Source organism: Lissotriton helveticus, chromosome 12 (assembly GCF_964261635.1).
Source record: "Lissotriton helveticus chromosome 12, aLisHel1.1, whole genome shotgun sequence".
Lineage (NCBI taxonomy): Eukaryota > Metazoa > Chordata > Amphibia > Caudata > Salamandridae > Lissotriton > Lissotriton helveticus.
In genome coordinates this window covers 106,321,159-106,337,948 of record NC_136073.1, presented here as the reverse complement: position 1 = coordinate 106,337,948, position 16,790 = coordinate 106,321,159, and the positions used below count along the sequence as shown (strand labels likewise).

Genomic DNA, 16,790 nt, shown 5'->3' with positions numbered 1-16,790 from the left:
TACGGACAAGGAGGCACTCACGTGGAGTATAGCGTGCTCGCTTGCGTGCATGTTTCAATAACTTTTTAGGGTATCCCCTTGTGATCATTTCATCACAACATTTTTGAGAGTGTAGATCGAAAACCGCAGCATAGGCCAGCAGATTGTCCTGCTCTTCCTGTGTGCAATCATTCCTTCTGGAAGAGGCCTGTTGATTGCCTCAAGATACTCTATATTGCATGTCAATTTTCTGGTAGACGTACAACAGGTTGCGAAACACAATCTACCCATCAAGCAATACTGTGTTCATTGTATATTGTAATTTTACATCTATGCACCACGACCAACACCAGCCCCACCCCGGAGTATAATGTACTAGGAAGCCGATATGGTGTAGAGTAGGCTACCGTCCTTTGCAGGATTAGAGTCAGCAGGGCTGCATCTCAGTCACAGACTGTGTTCCAGGATAATCCGCACAAGTGCTCCTCTGCATAATTTGGCTCAGAGGTGGTTTATATATTAAAAGCAGTGTTCCAATCCAGCATTCCAATCAAACGGTGCCGGAGGTGCAGAGCTGATGTGATTGTACGGTTGGAGACAGCTCCGATTTTCAAGACAATCAAATGCAAGGGGATTGAGTTCAATGTTCCTTAGCTTTGGACAGTGTGTAGGAACGACAAAATGCTTACTAAAATGTGCTGCAAGCAGAAAACAGTCTCAGTATGTTATTGTGTAAGTGCAAGGCATGTAAAAAGTCAGTTTAGTTACACTTTTAAACTTTACATCTTTTTCTAAAATGGAGAATTGTGAGCGGGTCCTGTTGAACCTTACAACAGGGTAAGAGGACTCCTTTCAGCTTTGCATTAAAGAGGTCATGGATTGGATACGGTCCCTTTGCTTAAGACTCGAAGCTCAAGACACAGTGGTTCCAGGAACTCTGCAAAGCACCCCCAGCAGGTGGGTGCAGTTACTCAATGCACCCGCTGCAGGGGGATCTATACCTCCATTTAAATGTGAGGCTGGGCCACCACCAGAAGCAAAAGGTGGACTGGTGGCTTCAACTGCTAGCCTGTCTTTCACGAATGAGCAAGTTAACGCCTGCACTATGAACAGCGCATTTACTGTGATCGGTGTTACTGTCCTGGGCCGTATCAGCACATGCACGTTAGGGCGCACTGCTGTGCAGGGTAGGACAGTTTGCCATACTTGTAATGAGTCCCCTCGCACTTACTGTCGGCCACAATGTCATTGACAACAAAACCAAAAGCTGAGACCAACAAATCATAGCCCCTTATAAACCCAAGATGCAGTTGCACTAGCATTCCATTTGCCAAAGCACGTCTCAGAAACCCAAAAGCGAATATGTACGGATTTTATGCTCAGGTGAACAATAGATAGATATATAGATTGGGAATACCTACATAGCTCATAAGATTTGCAAATAAATGTAGATAAAAACTCAACTTGTACGAAAGTTTCTGAAAGCACCTTTCTGGTACCAAAAGAACAGGCTTAAAATGAATGTGGCTGGCTACTATTCAACGTCGCAGCAATAATGCTTTTATGCATATCTTTGAATGATAGCAGAATTATCTGTGAACATCAATACTTGTAGGATTTTCATCCAGAGAGGAAAAGCTGTGAGAAAGTGCCTTTTTTTACGTGATTAGCCCCCACTTTTTGCCTGGTATTGATGTGGTTTTGATTGTAGTGCACATGGACCCTGCCAACCGGGTCCCCTGTGCCAGTGCTTCTTCCCTAAAACATATCCTCATTTGGTACTTCTGCCCCCTGTAAGGCCCTAATAAGTGGTACCCTGGGTACCTAGGGCTTGAAGGCTGAAGAGGGTATTCTGGGACCCCCCTCACCCGGACCATGCTACTGTCCCTGCAGCTTGCATGCCCCTGCAAGGTGAAAAACAACAAAGTCGACATGGCACCCTGCCAGTATTCCATGCCCGCCAGCACTACCTGAAGGTATAGGTAAGTCACTCTTGTAGCAGGCTTTACCGCCCTCAGGAGGGTGCACTATTCCACAGGTGAGGGGATATCTGAATGAGTAGATATGCTCCTAAAATACTCAAGTCAATTCTTGAATTTTGTAAGTGCCAGGGACGCCATAATGAGTACATGGGCTTAGAACTTGACAACTCTAGTTCCCAGCACCGTGATGGCTTCACTGAAACCAGGAGTATTCCATACCAAACAGCTCCTTGTAATAAATTCACACCGATGACAGTGAGATTTATTAAAACATCTACTCAGAGGTGCCCCCTTAAAACCTACCGACCTTGGTGTGGCCACGGACTGTCTTTAGGCAGTCTGACAGTCTCAGTCTCGCTCCAACCCCCCTGATGGGCCATTGCTCGAAGGGGAAGCTTCAAAGGAATGTCGCCCTTGTAAAGCGACCACCAGCGTCTGCTGCTAGCAGCAGATGCAGCCCCCGATTTAAACCCCCACTTTGGGCGGGAAAACTTAAAAAAAGGCTACGAGTTGTGCCCACCTTTGCCAACTCCACCCTTACATGGAGGAGGCGAAGTTAAGAACACTTAAGTCCCCTCCATCTTGAAGATGAGGAGACTCCTCCCATCAGGGCTAGGTCTATACCCCCTCACAGGAGGGTGGCACAGTAGCAGGTGTAGTCACCCCAGGTAAGGTGACCCTAAAACGGCCCCTAAATTTAATATTTATGTGGCTCCTCCAGACCCGGAAACTAGTTACCTATGTCCTAAGAAGAAGGATGAAGAAGATGCTGTGCAGTGAAGCCTGAAGAAAACGACTGACTTGGCCACAGCGCTGCCAGCCTGTCTCCAGCTTCCAAGATTCTGCCAGAAGATAAAGTCTGTACTGCAGCCAGCGACTTCCAGAAACCCAAGGAAGACTGCCTGAACTTTGAAAAAGACCAGAACTTGCAAGGACAGTGGTTCTGGTGCCAAGAATCCAACACAAAGGATTCTGGACCCCTTGGAATCAGCGAGTCTTGTCCACTCTGCATCTGATGCCAACAGCCAGTGGCCAGGTGGCCCACGACCCAGAACAGGCTCCTGAGGAATGCGGACCTTAAGTCCGGCATTGGCTGTCCCCCTCTTGGGCACCACGGCGATGCCTGCAGTCTGAATCCAGAGGCTTCCCCTGACCACAACCGGGTCTGTTAAGAAGATTACGATGTCTAAAGGCACCCATGCACCGAAGCCCCTGTGCCTTGGTGAGCTGAATGGACGGTGCATCTATGACAATCTATAGCTCTACTTAACTCTACGGTTGTTGGTCTCCATCCTGCAACCTCCGGTGCGACACATGCAGCATGATTGTTGAAAGCAGAATCTCCACTAAAACGCACTGGGTGCCTACCGCTGAATTTGCACCCGGCCGCCCCTATGCCGCTGGTGGTGTAGGTTTGGTGCGGCTTTGTGGCCACCCCACGCTTGCCTGTATTCCCCAAAGCTTGGCCACTGCAACTGATTTACTTATCTGCAAGCAATGTGGCTTCGAGCACCCGCAGTCTCCATTGAAACTCATTGTGCCAATCTCAGATTTTGACCTCTAACCGGCCGCCCCTGTGCCGCTGGTGGTGGTGCAGTTTTGGTACTAACCGGACCCTTGCTGACCTTTGGTCCCGAAGACTGGAACAGTAAGTTGCAAACTTAACTGTTTAGGCACATTGTTTTCCTCCATAGCATAACACTGAACTGTTAACATAGCACAATCAAATAGCCTGTGGGCGGAATTGGAAATTGCCAAGCATGGTGGAATAGCTCCGTAGTCCTCAAAAGGTTTGTCAGATTTCACGATGACCTTTAAATTAGCTAAACAGTATCAGATTACTTTTCACATCTAGGGTCTATTGTGTGTAAGCTCGTTCCGCAGACGTAGAAGGATCTTGCAAAAAAGTCCGGTTTGTTCAGGTGGAACTGAGAGGGAACCTTAGGAATGAAATTTGGATTCGTACTGAGAATAACCATCTCGTCCATAAAGCGGAGGAACTGATGTTTTATGGTGAAGGCTTGTATCTTGATAACCCTTCTAGTTGAAGTGAGGGCTAACAAGAGAGCTATTTTCCACGTGCGGTATTTGAGGTCGGCCTTATGGATGGGTACAAAGGATTGCTTCATCAATTGTGATACGACTACATTTAAGTGCCACTCCGGGGGCGGAGCTCGGACAGGTGGGAAAGTATAAGACAATTCTTTCATGAATTGCTGTACCATTCTTGTAGAGCATAGAGATGGCTGTTTCGGTGAGCGTCTATATCTAGAGAACGCTGCGAGGTGAACCTTAACTGAAGAATATGCCAGCCCTGATTTTGCCAAGGATAGTAAGTATGGTAATATTTGTTCTGGAGCAGAGAGGTACGGATGCACCTTATTATGCTGCTACCATAGAAAAAATCATTTGCGATTCAGTCCGTACGTCTTGCTGGTGCTATCGGCACGAGACCTGGTGATAATGTCTTTGCAATACGAAGAATTCAGGAGCCACGCATGCAACTGAAGAGACGCTGGCTCTGGATGACTTTTCTGACCCTGGTTCCTGGTCAACAGAGTTGGTGTTGGTAACTGACGGATGGGCTGGGCTTCCGAGAAAAGTAGAAGCTCCGTCTACCAATGCTGTCTGGGCCATCTGGGGGCTATTAGAAGAAGACAGCCGTGTTTGTTCCATCTTCAGTTTCGTAAGGAACCTGGGTATCAGTGGAATGGGGGGAAAAGCATAAGCATCTATCTCTGACCATCGCATTGAAATGGCATTCCCTCGAGAGTTTGGGAGACGCAACCTGCTTGCAAAGAATTGGCAATTGGAATTGATTTGAGTCGCAAACAGAACCAAGCCTGGTCTCCTCCACTCTGAAAATATCTGGTCCAGCAGTTCTTGTTAGGGGTTCCCACTCATGGCAGTTGTCTTTTGTTCTTCTCAGAGTGTCTGCCAGAGAATTCCAAAGTCCTGGAACAGGTTACTCTGTCAAGGAAATCCTGTGAAATGTTAGCCAGCTCCATAGCTGCTGGGTGTTTGGCGAGATAGAGATTTGGCTGCTCCTTGTTTGTGGATATAAAACATGCTTGTGGTGTTGTCCGTGCGGACCAACACCGATGAACCTTTTGTTTGAGGGAGGAAAGCCTGCAGGGAGAGAAAAATGGCTTTCAACTCCAGCCTGTTTATGTGCATCTGATGCTGGGCCAAGGACAATCGGCCCTGAATCTGAAGGTCTTGAAAATGACCTCCCCAACCTTCCATGGAAGGATCTATGGTGACTATGAATTTGGCAGAAAAGAGACACCCTGAGACAGATGTGACTGCATCGTCCACCATCCAAATGCCTCCTTCAAGCGTGGGGTGATAGTTATGTCAAAGGATCCAGTAGTTTGGATCCACTAACATTAGAGCTCTTCTTGCAGAGGTCCCATATGCAGACGAGCTAGCGGCACTAGGTCGATTGGGGAGGAGAGCATGCCTAGTAGAGATGTGTGTGTTCTCACAGAAGTGTACTTTCTTTTGGAAAGCCTGAGAGTCAGATCTGGCAATCGGTCTTGCCTTTCTTGTGAGAGGGAAACTATGTTCTGAATGGTGTGGAGGTCGACTAAAAACAATTGTCTGACTTGGAGAGACCGATGACTTGAAAGGTCTAATTTGTGAAACAGGTCCACACAATCCTCTGTAGCAGCCTTCGCTAGACGAGCCGACGGAGCTTTCAGGAGCCAATCGTCAAAGTATGGAAATACTGGATGACCTTGGTTCCGCAAGGTAGCTGCCACTGGGGCCAGACAATTCGTAAAAATCCATGGAGCAGATTTGAGGCCGAAAGGAAGGATTTAAAACTGATAGTGGGTACCAGCCACTGTGAATCGGAAGAATGTTCTGTGTTTGGGGTGGATAGGAACATGAAAATAAGCATCCTCCAGATCCAATGAGGTCATGAAATCTCCACGGTTGAGGCGCCGAAGGATGTAGGAGAGTGTGACCATTCTGAAGGTTATATTTTTGAAGAATTGGTTTGGTCTTCTGAGGTCTAAGATATGTCTCCACTCTCCTGATTTTTTGCGAATAAGGAAGAAACTGGAGTAGAAGCTTTTCTTTCTCTGAAGTACAGGAACCCTTTCTATTGCTCCTTTCTCTAGCATAATCTTTGCTTCCTGTTTCAGTAAGTGAAGACTAGGTGGGTGTGATCCCCTGGGTTGAGTGTATGGTGGGCACTTGGTAAATTTTAGAGTATGGCCATAAGATATGAGGTCCAATACCCACTTGTCTGTTGTAATATTGCGCCACTGACGGATATGGTTGGAAATATTTGCACCGGGGAGTGAAACATAGTTCGTATACTGTTGAGATAACAATTTGCGAAAGGGAGTAGCTTGCTGGCGATGCTGGTTTTCTGCGAGAGCCCTGTCTGGAGAAACCAGCTGTTGTTGGCTATCGATAGGCTTGTTGTGGTTGGTATCCCTGGCGATATTGTGGCTGGAGGATCAGTAATTCTGTGTGTGCTGGAAAATTCCTCTATAGACCGAGAAACCATGACCACGAGCTCCCCGTAAGCGCACTTTATTGTACTGTAGGGTACCTAATGCTTTAGCAGTGTCTGTTTTTATTGCCAGGAGAGACTTGTCTATGTGTTTTCGAAATAGAATATCTCCATCATAAGCCATGTCAAGTATTTTTGACTGCACTTCAGGGCGAAAGGACGTTGCTCCAAGCAATCGTTGGCACCTTGACACAGCCACCCCAGCCAGTTGGCGAAAGCTTGTAGTGGCTACATCCATAGCACAGTCTATAATTTCGGCCACTGTACGATCTCCTTCCGCCAGGACCTTATTAAATTCCTTTTTGTTTCCCCTCTGGAATAAACTCACTCATGGCTTCTATATCGGACCACATTTGGCGATCATTTAGACCCAAAATGGCTAGCACATTAGATGCTCTGATAGTGATTGCGGACATTGAGGAGAATCTTTTCCCAATGGAGCGGCGACCCTCCTTATCTGGTGGAGTCGCTATGGGAGTGAAAGGATTTTTTTTTATCAACTTTAGGCTGCTTGGGAAATCAGTCTGTTTTGAGATGACCTGTAAGACATGTGGGGGAATCCTCGGGTGCCCTGTATTTTTTGTCAAGTCTTGGCAGTACCGACACTGGTGTTATCACCTTAATTCCTTCCGGACAGATATAATCAATAATGGGTATTGTATTGATTTTCTTGATTGTTCTTTAAAATCATAAAGAAAGGAATCCGATTGCTTGGCAATAGTAGGTAGATGAAATCTGTCGTAGCCATGTCCATCAGATTATGAAAACCTCCAATATCCTCTGGAGGCAAGTCCGAAGGACGACTAGGAGGAGGGGACGGTGGTGGTACCAGATATCATCACATTCATCCACTGGTGGAGGCGGATCATTAATTTCTCCCATTTCAGGCTCTTCCTCAGAAGTGGTTGGTTTCTCTCTAGGCAGCATAGGGATTATAGGACGTGACATAATTCTAGGTGTTGTGTGAGGAGGTAGTTGTGGCGACATTGGTGATACAGGTGGAGGCACCATAACTTACTCCTCTTGGGGCAGAAATCTCTTCTTGTAGTCCGATAGCATGGCCTTTAGGTATTGAATTAGAGACAAGGGGAGTTTAGCAGGTTCCTTACTCAGCTGTTCATAATACCTGAAATGATGGTTACTGTGTTGGAGGAACTGGATAATGCTGGTAGTATTGTTCCTCGTGAATAGTCCTCATCCTCCTCCTGACACTTGACATTTGGTTCAGAGGGACTATGAGCAGTTCCAAATTGACCATCACCAGTTTCCTCTAAATCTTATAGTTAACTAGGAAGCAAAGGTGAAATCTTTGTCTGAAAATCAGACTACAGGGACAGGTTGGGCTTTGTTAATGGAAGCGGAGTCAAAGGGCCTGTCGATGACCCCGAAACGGTCATCAGAGGCAGAATTGTCCACGATGCGGCCATAGACGGTGGAGCCCTCGTCGACGGTGGAGCTCTTGCCGACGGACGAGCTCTCGCCGACGGACGAGCTCTCGCCGACGGACGAGCTCTCGCCGATGACCAGGGTAATGCCGATGGTATTTGGCTTCTTATACTCGCCAAAGTTATCGGTGCTGTAGCCAAGAGAGTAGTCGTCGTTGTTGAATTGATAGGTGTCAGATACAGATTTGTGGTCTGATTAGCATCTGGAATGTCCTGTGGTCTTTTTTTAGAAGTCCCAAAAGAGTGAGGTAAACTTATCTTTGAGGAGACCTTAGGCTGTTTCTCCTTTTTGAGATTCTCTGGTCAAAAGAGGTTTTTCGGTGTTTCCTGCCCTCCTCAAGCTGACCCTCAGGAGACCTGGGCCTCTTAAGTGATTTAGAGGAAGTGTCGCTCTCTTCACCTGATGACTCCTTTCTTCGTCTTCAGCCACAGTAAAAGTCTGTCCTCTCGGTCTCAGAGTTTTGTTGGAAAAAGTGCGGCAGATTTCACATTGTTTTGCCTCATGATGGGGATAGAGGCAATATATGCAATCCTTGTCTTCAATATGCACCCTCTTCTTTCCACAGGACTTACAGGGTCTAAATAGTGCCTTCTTATCAGACATAGCCTATAAAGTAAGAAGTATGACGTATCTGAGAAAAATTGTAGAACTGAACAAGCTCTGGGAGACTCCCTTAACAGAGGAGTTCCAGTGAAAATCTGAGGGTCTCAGCCTCTCTTGGGAAGGTTCTAGAGTGTGCTGGTTGCTGATTTGGTTGTGTCTCAGTTTGGTCCTATTTTTTTTAGAAAAGGAGATAGATAGGCTATTAAATGCATGGTTATCTTAATGAGAGCCTATGGGACTTATTAATGACTGCTTTATTTATATTACCGTAGGACTCACTTGGGCGACAGGTTATGATTCAAGCATGTGAATCTATGAAAGATACCTCAATACTGGATAATCATGATGTTCTCCAAGGCACCACAAACTGATGGTATGAGGATCTGTGATCGACACCTGTCGGTCACAAGATCCACAGGGTTTAAACACCGAAGACATCGCAAAAAGCACACAGTTTCCTCGACAAAATGTTGAAAAGGGCTGAAAAATGCCCCCCTATCCGCTCCAGATCCGTGTTGCCAGTGCGGAAAATAAGGAACTAACCGGCGAAGGAGTTAAAAGGACTCCGTCGATGCTACATCTGGTGGACGATGTCAATACAGAGTCGCGCTGCTCCCTCTACCAACGTGTGGATGTCCTATGGGAAAAATCTCCAGATTCAGTCTCGCACCATGGGAGGATTCTAAAGTACAGAATCTGCAGCTAATCGCTAGAAGATGTACCATAATACAAAACCTCACTTCAGTATTACTGGTATTGGAACATACTTATGGGTTAGTGTAAAATCAAAAACAACAATTGATGGACAGAATGCAGAACAATGTCATACATTCACCCCAGTACAGAGATCTGGGGCTAAATCCATCGTTTTTTTGCACTCCACACCACCCCAGTTCAGACATGGCCATATGTAAATCAGCCTTGACCCTGTGCCTCATGGGAACAGTCCAGCCCGAACTGCCAAGCCATGTCTTTCCTGGACCGGAATCAAGCATCCTAGGACCGGTTTCTGGCTATCAGCCTTCTTCAGCCAGGATAGCTTGACTCCAGTGGTGTGGAGAGCATGGGACTCACGTCTGAGCATACCCATCCCACTCGGGGTGACAAATGCAAAAACAACAATCATCCAGCCAACATTTAATGTAATCATTCAGCCACAATTGCCTTTGTTGTGAAAAGAGTTTTAGCTCTAGTATCGCCATTGACGCCTCGGTCAGTACATACCAGACGGATGTAGTGCTGCATATTATGCCTCTGTGTGCTTTCAGGAAGAAGAGCGGTTGACTCGTGCCCTTGTGGATAAGTATTCTGAAAAGAAATCCCTTCACTCTGGGCAGTGTCTGACAGAGTCATGTTGTCTGTATCGTCTGTGAGGCGATTATGTGCCAAGTCATCAAGTGGATGTCCCAGGACTGCAATTGAAACAAAGCAAAATACAGGTTTTGAAAAGAAAAGTTGCATCAAGAACAAACAGAGAAGGCTAACTGACAGAAATCCACAACGTCACAACATGAGGTTGACCGCAGCTGTTGGATCATCTTTGACAAACCATTCAAGTTTAATTTACACCTTTCATTTTTGATGCCCGTCCACCCTGGTGACCGCAGAATGGTGGACAGATCAAACTTTAAAAATTTGGGTTCAAGGACAGCACAAGGTTATATAATTCTACTTATACTCTATGCTTATGCAAGGTACAACTTTTTCACCATTCTTACAGGGCTGTTGTCAGAACCCCTTTCAGAGGGCCACAGGGCACGCAGGAGCTACTGGGCATAACTGTGGGGGTTGAGTTCCTTCCTGATGTCTAAGGTCTGACTGAGTATGGGCCCGAGCAACTAGGCCATTACCCCTTCAGCACTCACCTCTCAGTAAAAGCAGTGGTTGGCCTTGAATACAGACGCAACTCAATACGTTCTATATACACAATAAAGGATCGCTCAGTTAAATACGTGCTTTTATGAAAGAGTATTGATATATGAGCACATAGTAAAATGTGATGCAAACTGCACACAGTCCTCTCCCCCCACCCCCTCTCAAGGTTGGGGCTCTATTCGACTTCCCTCTCGCCAACTGTATTGGTTATTCCCGATTGTGTCAGTCATCCTGTGCCCTGGGCACCCCCCAACTTTTTGCTGACTGATACTGGAGGTAGCGGATTTTGACTGACCCTGGGCTCTGCCGAACCAGGCCCAGGACCAGTGCTAAGCTGAAAGACATTAGAATACAGTTAAAACACCTAACATACACTAGGTTACACTATGGTATGGTGGGGTACCCCTGTAATTGGCATGACCTACCCCATAAGCCCCATGTATATAATAAGGGGATTGAAACTACCTAGAAGTCCCCAGTACACCCTGGGGCATGGCAGTTTAGAGGCCAGCAGCTTTTTCTGCACTTGCATGCTGAAGCCTGAGGTCAGTTTAAAAATAGCCCTGGGTGCAAGGATTGCTAATAGAAAGTAAATTGCACCCAAACTCTACTTTGGTGGTAGGGGCACTTAAATTGGATAACCTATAATGTTTTGCCATATTAGGGACCCCCAGGGTCTACCCTAGGTATCCCAGGGGTGGGGGCGGGGTCAGTTATCTAGAAGTACACCCTTATAAAATGAGGTTTTATATGCCTCGGTAAAGTGAAATTTCACAATTCACTCCCCACATTGTGGTAAAGAGCAGCTCAAATTTGACTTTGTTGGAAGGAGCACAGTAAAAGGAGAATCTGCAATATTTCTACAGATTCAGAACCCCTATAGTCTCCCCTATTTGCACCTGGGATGGGGTTCCTGTAGATATAAGGCTAATACTTATAAAATATGTTTTTGTAAGTCTTGGAGCTGGAAAAATTGCCCAAGTCATTTTTCCCATTGCAAATCCCTGGTTACATAGGTTAACATGGTAGGAAGTTATTGATTAATAACTATTGATAGGAGAAGACTAGACTGGCCCTTCAAACACTTCCCAGAATGGTAGTAGTAAATCCAACAATATATTGTTGAATTTCTCCTAAAGTGTAGATACAAGAAGTTATAAGACTTTGTTTGGAAGTCTAAATTCAACCTTCCAGTGGTCTGCCCTGATTGGTCAGAGTTAAGTGGATTAGTAAGGCAGCTTTGAAGAGGTGATAAAGAGCCCCTGGAGTTACTAGCTCTGCTGGGAGTGCAGTGTGCTGTTCCATAGAAATGCCAGGCCAGGGGGGTGGAGTCAAACCATGCTGTTCAAAGGCAGAGGGGAGGCATGGGTATCAGTTACACTTTCACACTTTTGACCCAGTCAGGGTTAGGCTTAAGGAAGGTATGTGCAGATGGTAGTGGGAGAGTCTAGGGAAATAGGCCAACCCTGGGGGTGTGCTTAGCAAGGTCTTGACTATCTGCTGGAAAAACAGCCATTATGGATTTGGAAGATTTGATGCACTCTGGGACAAAATAGTGCTACACTCTACAGGATATGGTCATCGCCTTGAGGAGTTACCCTGCTCTCATTGGTCAGATACTTTTGGACCCGGGACACGTAAGCAGAACTTCAGGAAGGAGTTCTAACTGGACCCCGCTTGCTGGAGAAGGCGCCACATTTGGTGAGGTTCTCCAGAACAATGTCTAAAGGTGCCCCTGTCAGAGAAAACAAAATGACTAAAAGGGGCACTGTTGGTTTCTAAGCACTAGAAATTGACTAATCTTTAAAAATGCCTATCTCTGGTTCCCAACAGTGGATTCTTTTCGTTTTGGTGTCATTTAAAAGATAAAAATATTACCTATTTTTATAAATTGGTGCGTTTTGAAATGCTTTACATACCTGTCTTCGAACTTATGCCTGTCTGAAAATTATTCCTATGCTCAACCCTTGGTAACGTGACTGCGAGCAAAGACCTATGCGGAGTCCAATCATGTGTTTGTGGCCTTATTGCCAGTGGCAGACCTACATTTGCCCATACCAATAACCCACTTTCCAACACCCATTCACTAAAGACAACATTTAGGTTAACCCCACTATCAGTGTCGGGAGTCCCACTCAGCACAGTTTTAATTTCCTCTTCACAGAGGCAGTCTCTAGCATACAGGGTCACCAACTACAATCCGCACACAGGCTACGGCCTGTTCGGCACAGCACTAATTTTCACGTGCCCCCTCCACCGGCATATGGGGTCACTGACTTCACTCCACACATGGGCTACGGCCTGATCAGCACATAAGTCATTTTCATGGCAGCCCCCTCTGGCATATGGGGCTAGCCGATGTCACTCGGCACACTGGCTACAGCCTGATTGGGGTAACAATGGCTAACTTCACAGTGGCCCCAATCAGGCATTTGGAGTATATAGTTTCTGCATAGTTGTCACAGACTAGAATCAGCACAAGCGCTACAGCCTGAACAGTGCAGCAGCCATCTCCTCTTACACCCGTCTATGGGGATCCACTCGCCAGGATCCATCACTAGACCTCACTCCCTTCAAGCGCTCTGCTTTTCCTCACAGGGCACACTGTTCCTGACAAGCAGGCAGGCACTGGTGCTCTGCGTTCTTTGATTACCCTGGGTGATATCCCGTCACCCAGAAGGGAGTCCTTAGACCCCAGTCCTGGTCACCGAGGGGTCTTGTTGAGCTTCCTCTTCACACAGTTAGACTTTCTGCTCAAAAGTTAACAATTTTGGGAGGCTTGAGCTCCCCCCTTATAGTCCATCTCCAGACACCAAATGTGATTTAGGGTCTGAGTCTGAAGTTTGTTTTGGGGGTCGGCTTCCTTGTGGAGATGCCACTTTTCTTTCTTGCTTTTTCGCCAAAAAGTAGTCTGACAGTAGGAGCTGCCCCAAATCAGAGCCCCACAACACAGGCCAGAGAAGACACTAGAGGTTCATACCTGAATGTCAGCCACAGTGATATGAGCATCAAAAGGTTAACATAGGGCCCCAGCCACTCTTCGTGATTCCCTTATGAGCCCTATCTCCTGCCTAATATGTATCCAGGCACCTTTACAGTAACCTCTCCATCAAAGAGCACCATTTAAAGTGCACTGAACAGCCTGGCTTTCCTTCCTCCAGTGTGTCCACCCAGCTCACAGGAATCCAGCAATCCATAAATCTGCAGGTGTGATTTTGCTACATTTTGTGTGGTTTCTTCTTTCATTTGCTTGCTTACCTCATGTCACATGCCACTGCCTCTTAAGGGTTTCTTGTCCCTTATAACCCTCTCTCCAAGATTTAGCTAAACTCCTATCAGTGCCATTTTGCTACCTCTACTGACTGAGCCTGCTTGCTGGTTCCCTCCACCTTTCCCATCAAAACAATACTTTTCATCATAGACAAAGTCTTCGGTTACTTTTTTTACAACCACCTCCATTATTCCAGCATGCCTTTTCTCCCCTATAGTCAGATCACTCCTCTGATATTTCAAAGCGCTCATGTACTTACTTTATTTCTCGGTATCATTGTAGGCACACTGGCATGCTTCCCTAAGATCAACCATTCATACACGTGTGCATAGCTCCTCGCAGCTGACATTTTAGGGATCTTGGGAGTTGAACAGGCTCCCATAATGGCTGCAGTGGATGAGGACAAATAACAAAAACAGTCTTTGCTGCTAATTAATACCTTATTTGGCAATCAGCAGTTTGTAAGATAAAATCTACATAGGTGAATTTAAAGGTCTCAATTTTTTTTAAAGGCTTTGTGTGTTTATCCAAATCACGCTCATCTATGGCATCTCAAATTCGCTCAAGGAAGGGTGCGAGCATTTGTCTATACATAATCAATCAATCAAACCATTTGTATAGCGCACTACTCACCCGGGAGGGTCTCAAGGCGCTTGGGGGGGGGGGGGGGTGGGGGGGGGGGAAGGGGTATGCTACTGCTCGAACAGCCAGGTCTTGAGTTGTTTCCTGAAGGCGAGATGGTCCTGGGTCAGCCGAAGGTGGATGGGGAGGGAGTTCCATGTCTTGGCAGCCAGGTAAGAGAAGGATCTTCCTCCGGCGGTGGCTCTTCGGATGCGTGGTACGGCTGCGAGGGTGAGGCTGGTAGAACGTAGCTGGCGGGTGGGGGTGTAGAAGGTCAGGCGGTCGTTGAGGTACTTGGGGCCCAGGTCGTGGAGAGACTTGTGTGCGTGGGTGAGGAGCCGGAACGTGATCCTCTTGTCGACGGGGAGCCAGTGCAGGTTCCTCAGGTGGTTGGAGATGTGGCTGCGTCGGGGGACATCCAGGATGAGTCGGGCGGAGGCGTTCTGGATGCGCTGGAGTCTTCTCTGTAGCTTGGCTGTGGTTCCGGCGTAGAGGGCGTTTCCGTAGTCCAGTCGGCTGGTGACGAGGGCCTGGGTGACAGTCTTCCTGGTCTCGGTCGGGATCCAGCGGAAGATATTGCGAAGGATACGCAGGGTGTTGAAGCACGATGAGGAGACGGCGTTGACTTGTCTGGTCATCGAGAGGGAGGAGTCCAGGATGAAGCCCAGGTTGCGTGCGTGGTCGGTTGGCTTGGGTGCGGTGCCCAGAGCTGGGGGCCACCAGGAGTCGTCAAAGGCGGAGGGTGAAGATCCCAGGATGAGGACTTCCGTCTTGTCAGAGTTCAGTTTCAGGCGGCTGTCCTTCATCCACTCAGCGACGTCTTTCATCCCTTCGTGTAGGCAGGTTCTGGCGGCGTCGGGGTCTCTGGTGAGGGAGAGGATCAGCTGGGTGTCGTCGGCGTAAGAGATGATGTTGAGGCTGTGCTGGCGTGCGATGGCTGCAAGAGGTCTCATGTAGACGTTGAAGAGGGTGGGGCTGAGTGAAGATCCTTGCGGGACGCCGCAGATGACTTCGGTGGCCTCGGAGCGAAACGGGGGGAGGCGGACTCTGTGTTCTTCCGGCGAGGAACGAGATTATCCACTCCAGTGCCTTCTCTTGGATACCGGTGTTGCTGAGGCGCTGGACTAGGGTGCGGTGGCAGACAGTGTCGAACGCAGCGGAGAGGTCCAGGAGGATGAGGGCCACTGTTTCCCCCTTGTCGAGCAGGGTCCGGATGTCGTCGGTGGCTGCGATGAGGGCGGTCTCGGTGCTGTGGTTGGCTCTGAAGCCGGACTGCGAGGGGTCGAGGGATCCGTTCGTCTCGAGGAAGGCGGTCATCTGTCTGTTGACGATCTTCTCGATTACTTTAGCAGGAAAAGGGAGGAGCGAGATGGGGCGGAAGTTTGAGGTCGGTGGGGTCCGCTGTAGGTTTCTTCAGGAGGGCGCTGAGCTCGGCGTGCTTCCAGCTCTCCGGGAAGGTGGCGGTGTTGAAGGAGGTGTTGATGTTCCGGAGTTGGGGTGCAATGGTGGAGTCGGCCTTGTTGAAGACGTGGTGTGGGCAGGGGTCGGTTGGTGATCCGGAGTGTATGGTGTTCATCGTGCGGGTTGTGTCTTCGGTGGTCACCGTGGCCCAGGTGCGAAGGGTGGCGGTGGGGGCGTGGGTTTGACGGTTGGGTGCGTGGGTGGTGCGCCGAAGCTGTTGTGGAGGTCAGTGATCTTGCGGTGGAAGAACGAGGCGAGGGAGTCGCAGAGGTCTTGTGACGGAGTGATGTTGTTGGTGCCGGTGCTGGGGTTGGAGAACTCCTTGACGATGGTGAAGAGTTCCTTGCTGTTGTGGGCGTTGTTGTCCAGTCGTTCCTTCAGTGATTTCTTCTTGGTGGTGCGGATGAGCTGGTGGTGCTTGCGGGTAGCGTGTTTGAGGGCGGTCATGTTGTCGGTGGTCCGGTTGAGGAGCCAGGCTTTCTCGGCGGTGCGGCAGGTCTTCTTGGAGTCCTTGAGTTCGTCGGTGAACCAGGATGCCTTCTTGCTTCTGGGTCTGCTGGGAGGGTTCTTTAGTGGCGCGAGGTCGTCGGCGCAGGCGGTCAGCCACTGTGTGAAGTTGCGGGCTGCTTTGTTGGGGTCCGTTGTGTTGGCGGGTGGGCTTTGGCTGAGGGAGGTGGTGAGCTGGTCCGCGGTGATCTTGCTCCAATTCCTGTGAGGTACCTGTTGCGGGTGGTGGTGGGTCGTGGTTCTTTTGAAGCTGAAGTGGACGCAGCTGTGGTCGGTCCAGTGGAGTCTGGTGGCGTGGGAATGCTTGTAACCATTTCCTATCTAGCCCTCTAATGGCAAAAGCCGTATTCCAAAGATAACACCTTCCGTGCTCATGACGAGCTCAGCTCGTCATGGCATATACCTCTCAGGTGCTCATGACGAGCTGAGCTCGTCATGACCACACCAGTTTTCGTTGCTGTCCAGCACAGCAGGGGAAACTCTTAAGCAGCGATGTGGTTAAAATTCAAACAATTAC

At 48.2% G+C, this 16,790-nt stretch overlaps 1 protein-coding gene across 1 annotated transcript in view; it reads right to left on the bottom strand.

The window, feature by feature from the left end:
- Window positions 1–16,790, bottom strand: part of CNTROB (centrobin, centriole duplication and spindle assembly protein) — a 442,502-nt gene that overhangs the window by 8,690 nt on the left and 417,022 nt on the right. The window contains 1 exon segment of the mRNA XM_078668775.1: window positions 9,763–9,950. Within this exon segment, the coding sequence (XP_078524901.1) occupies window positions 9,763–9,950 (188 nt within the window).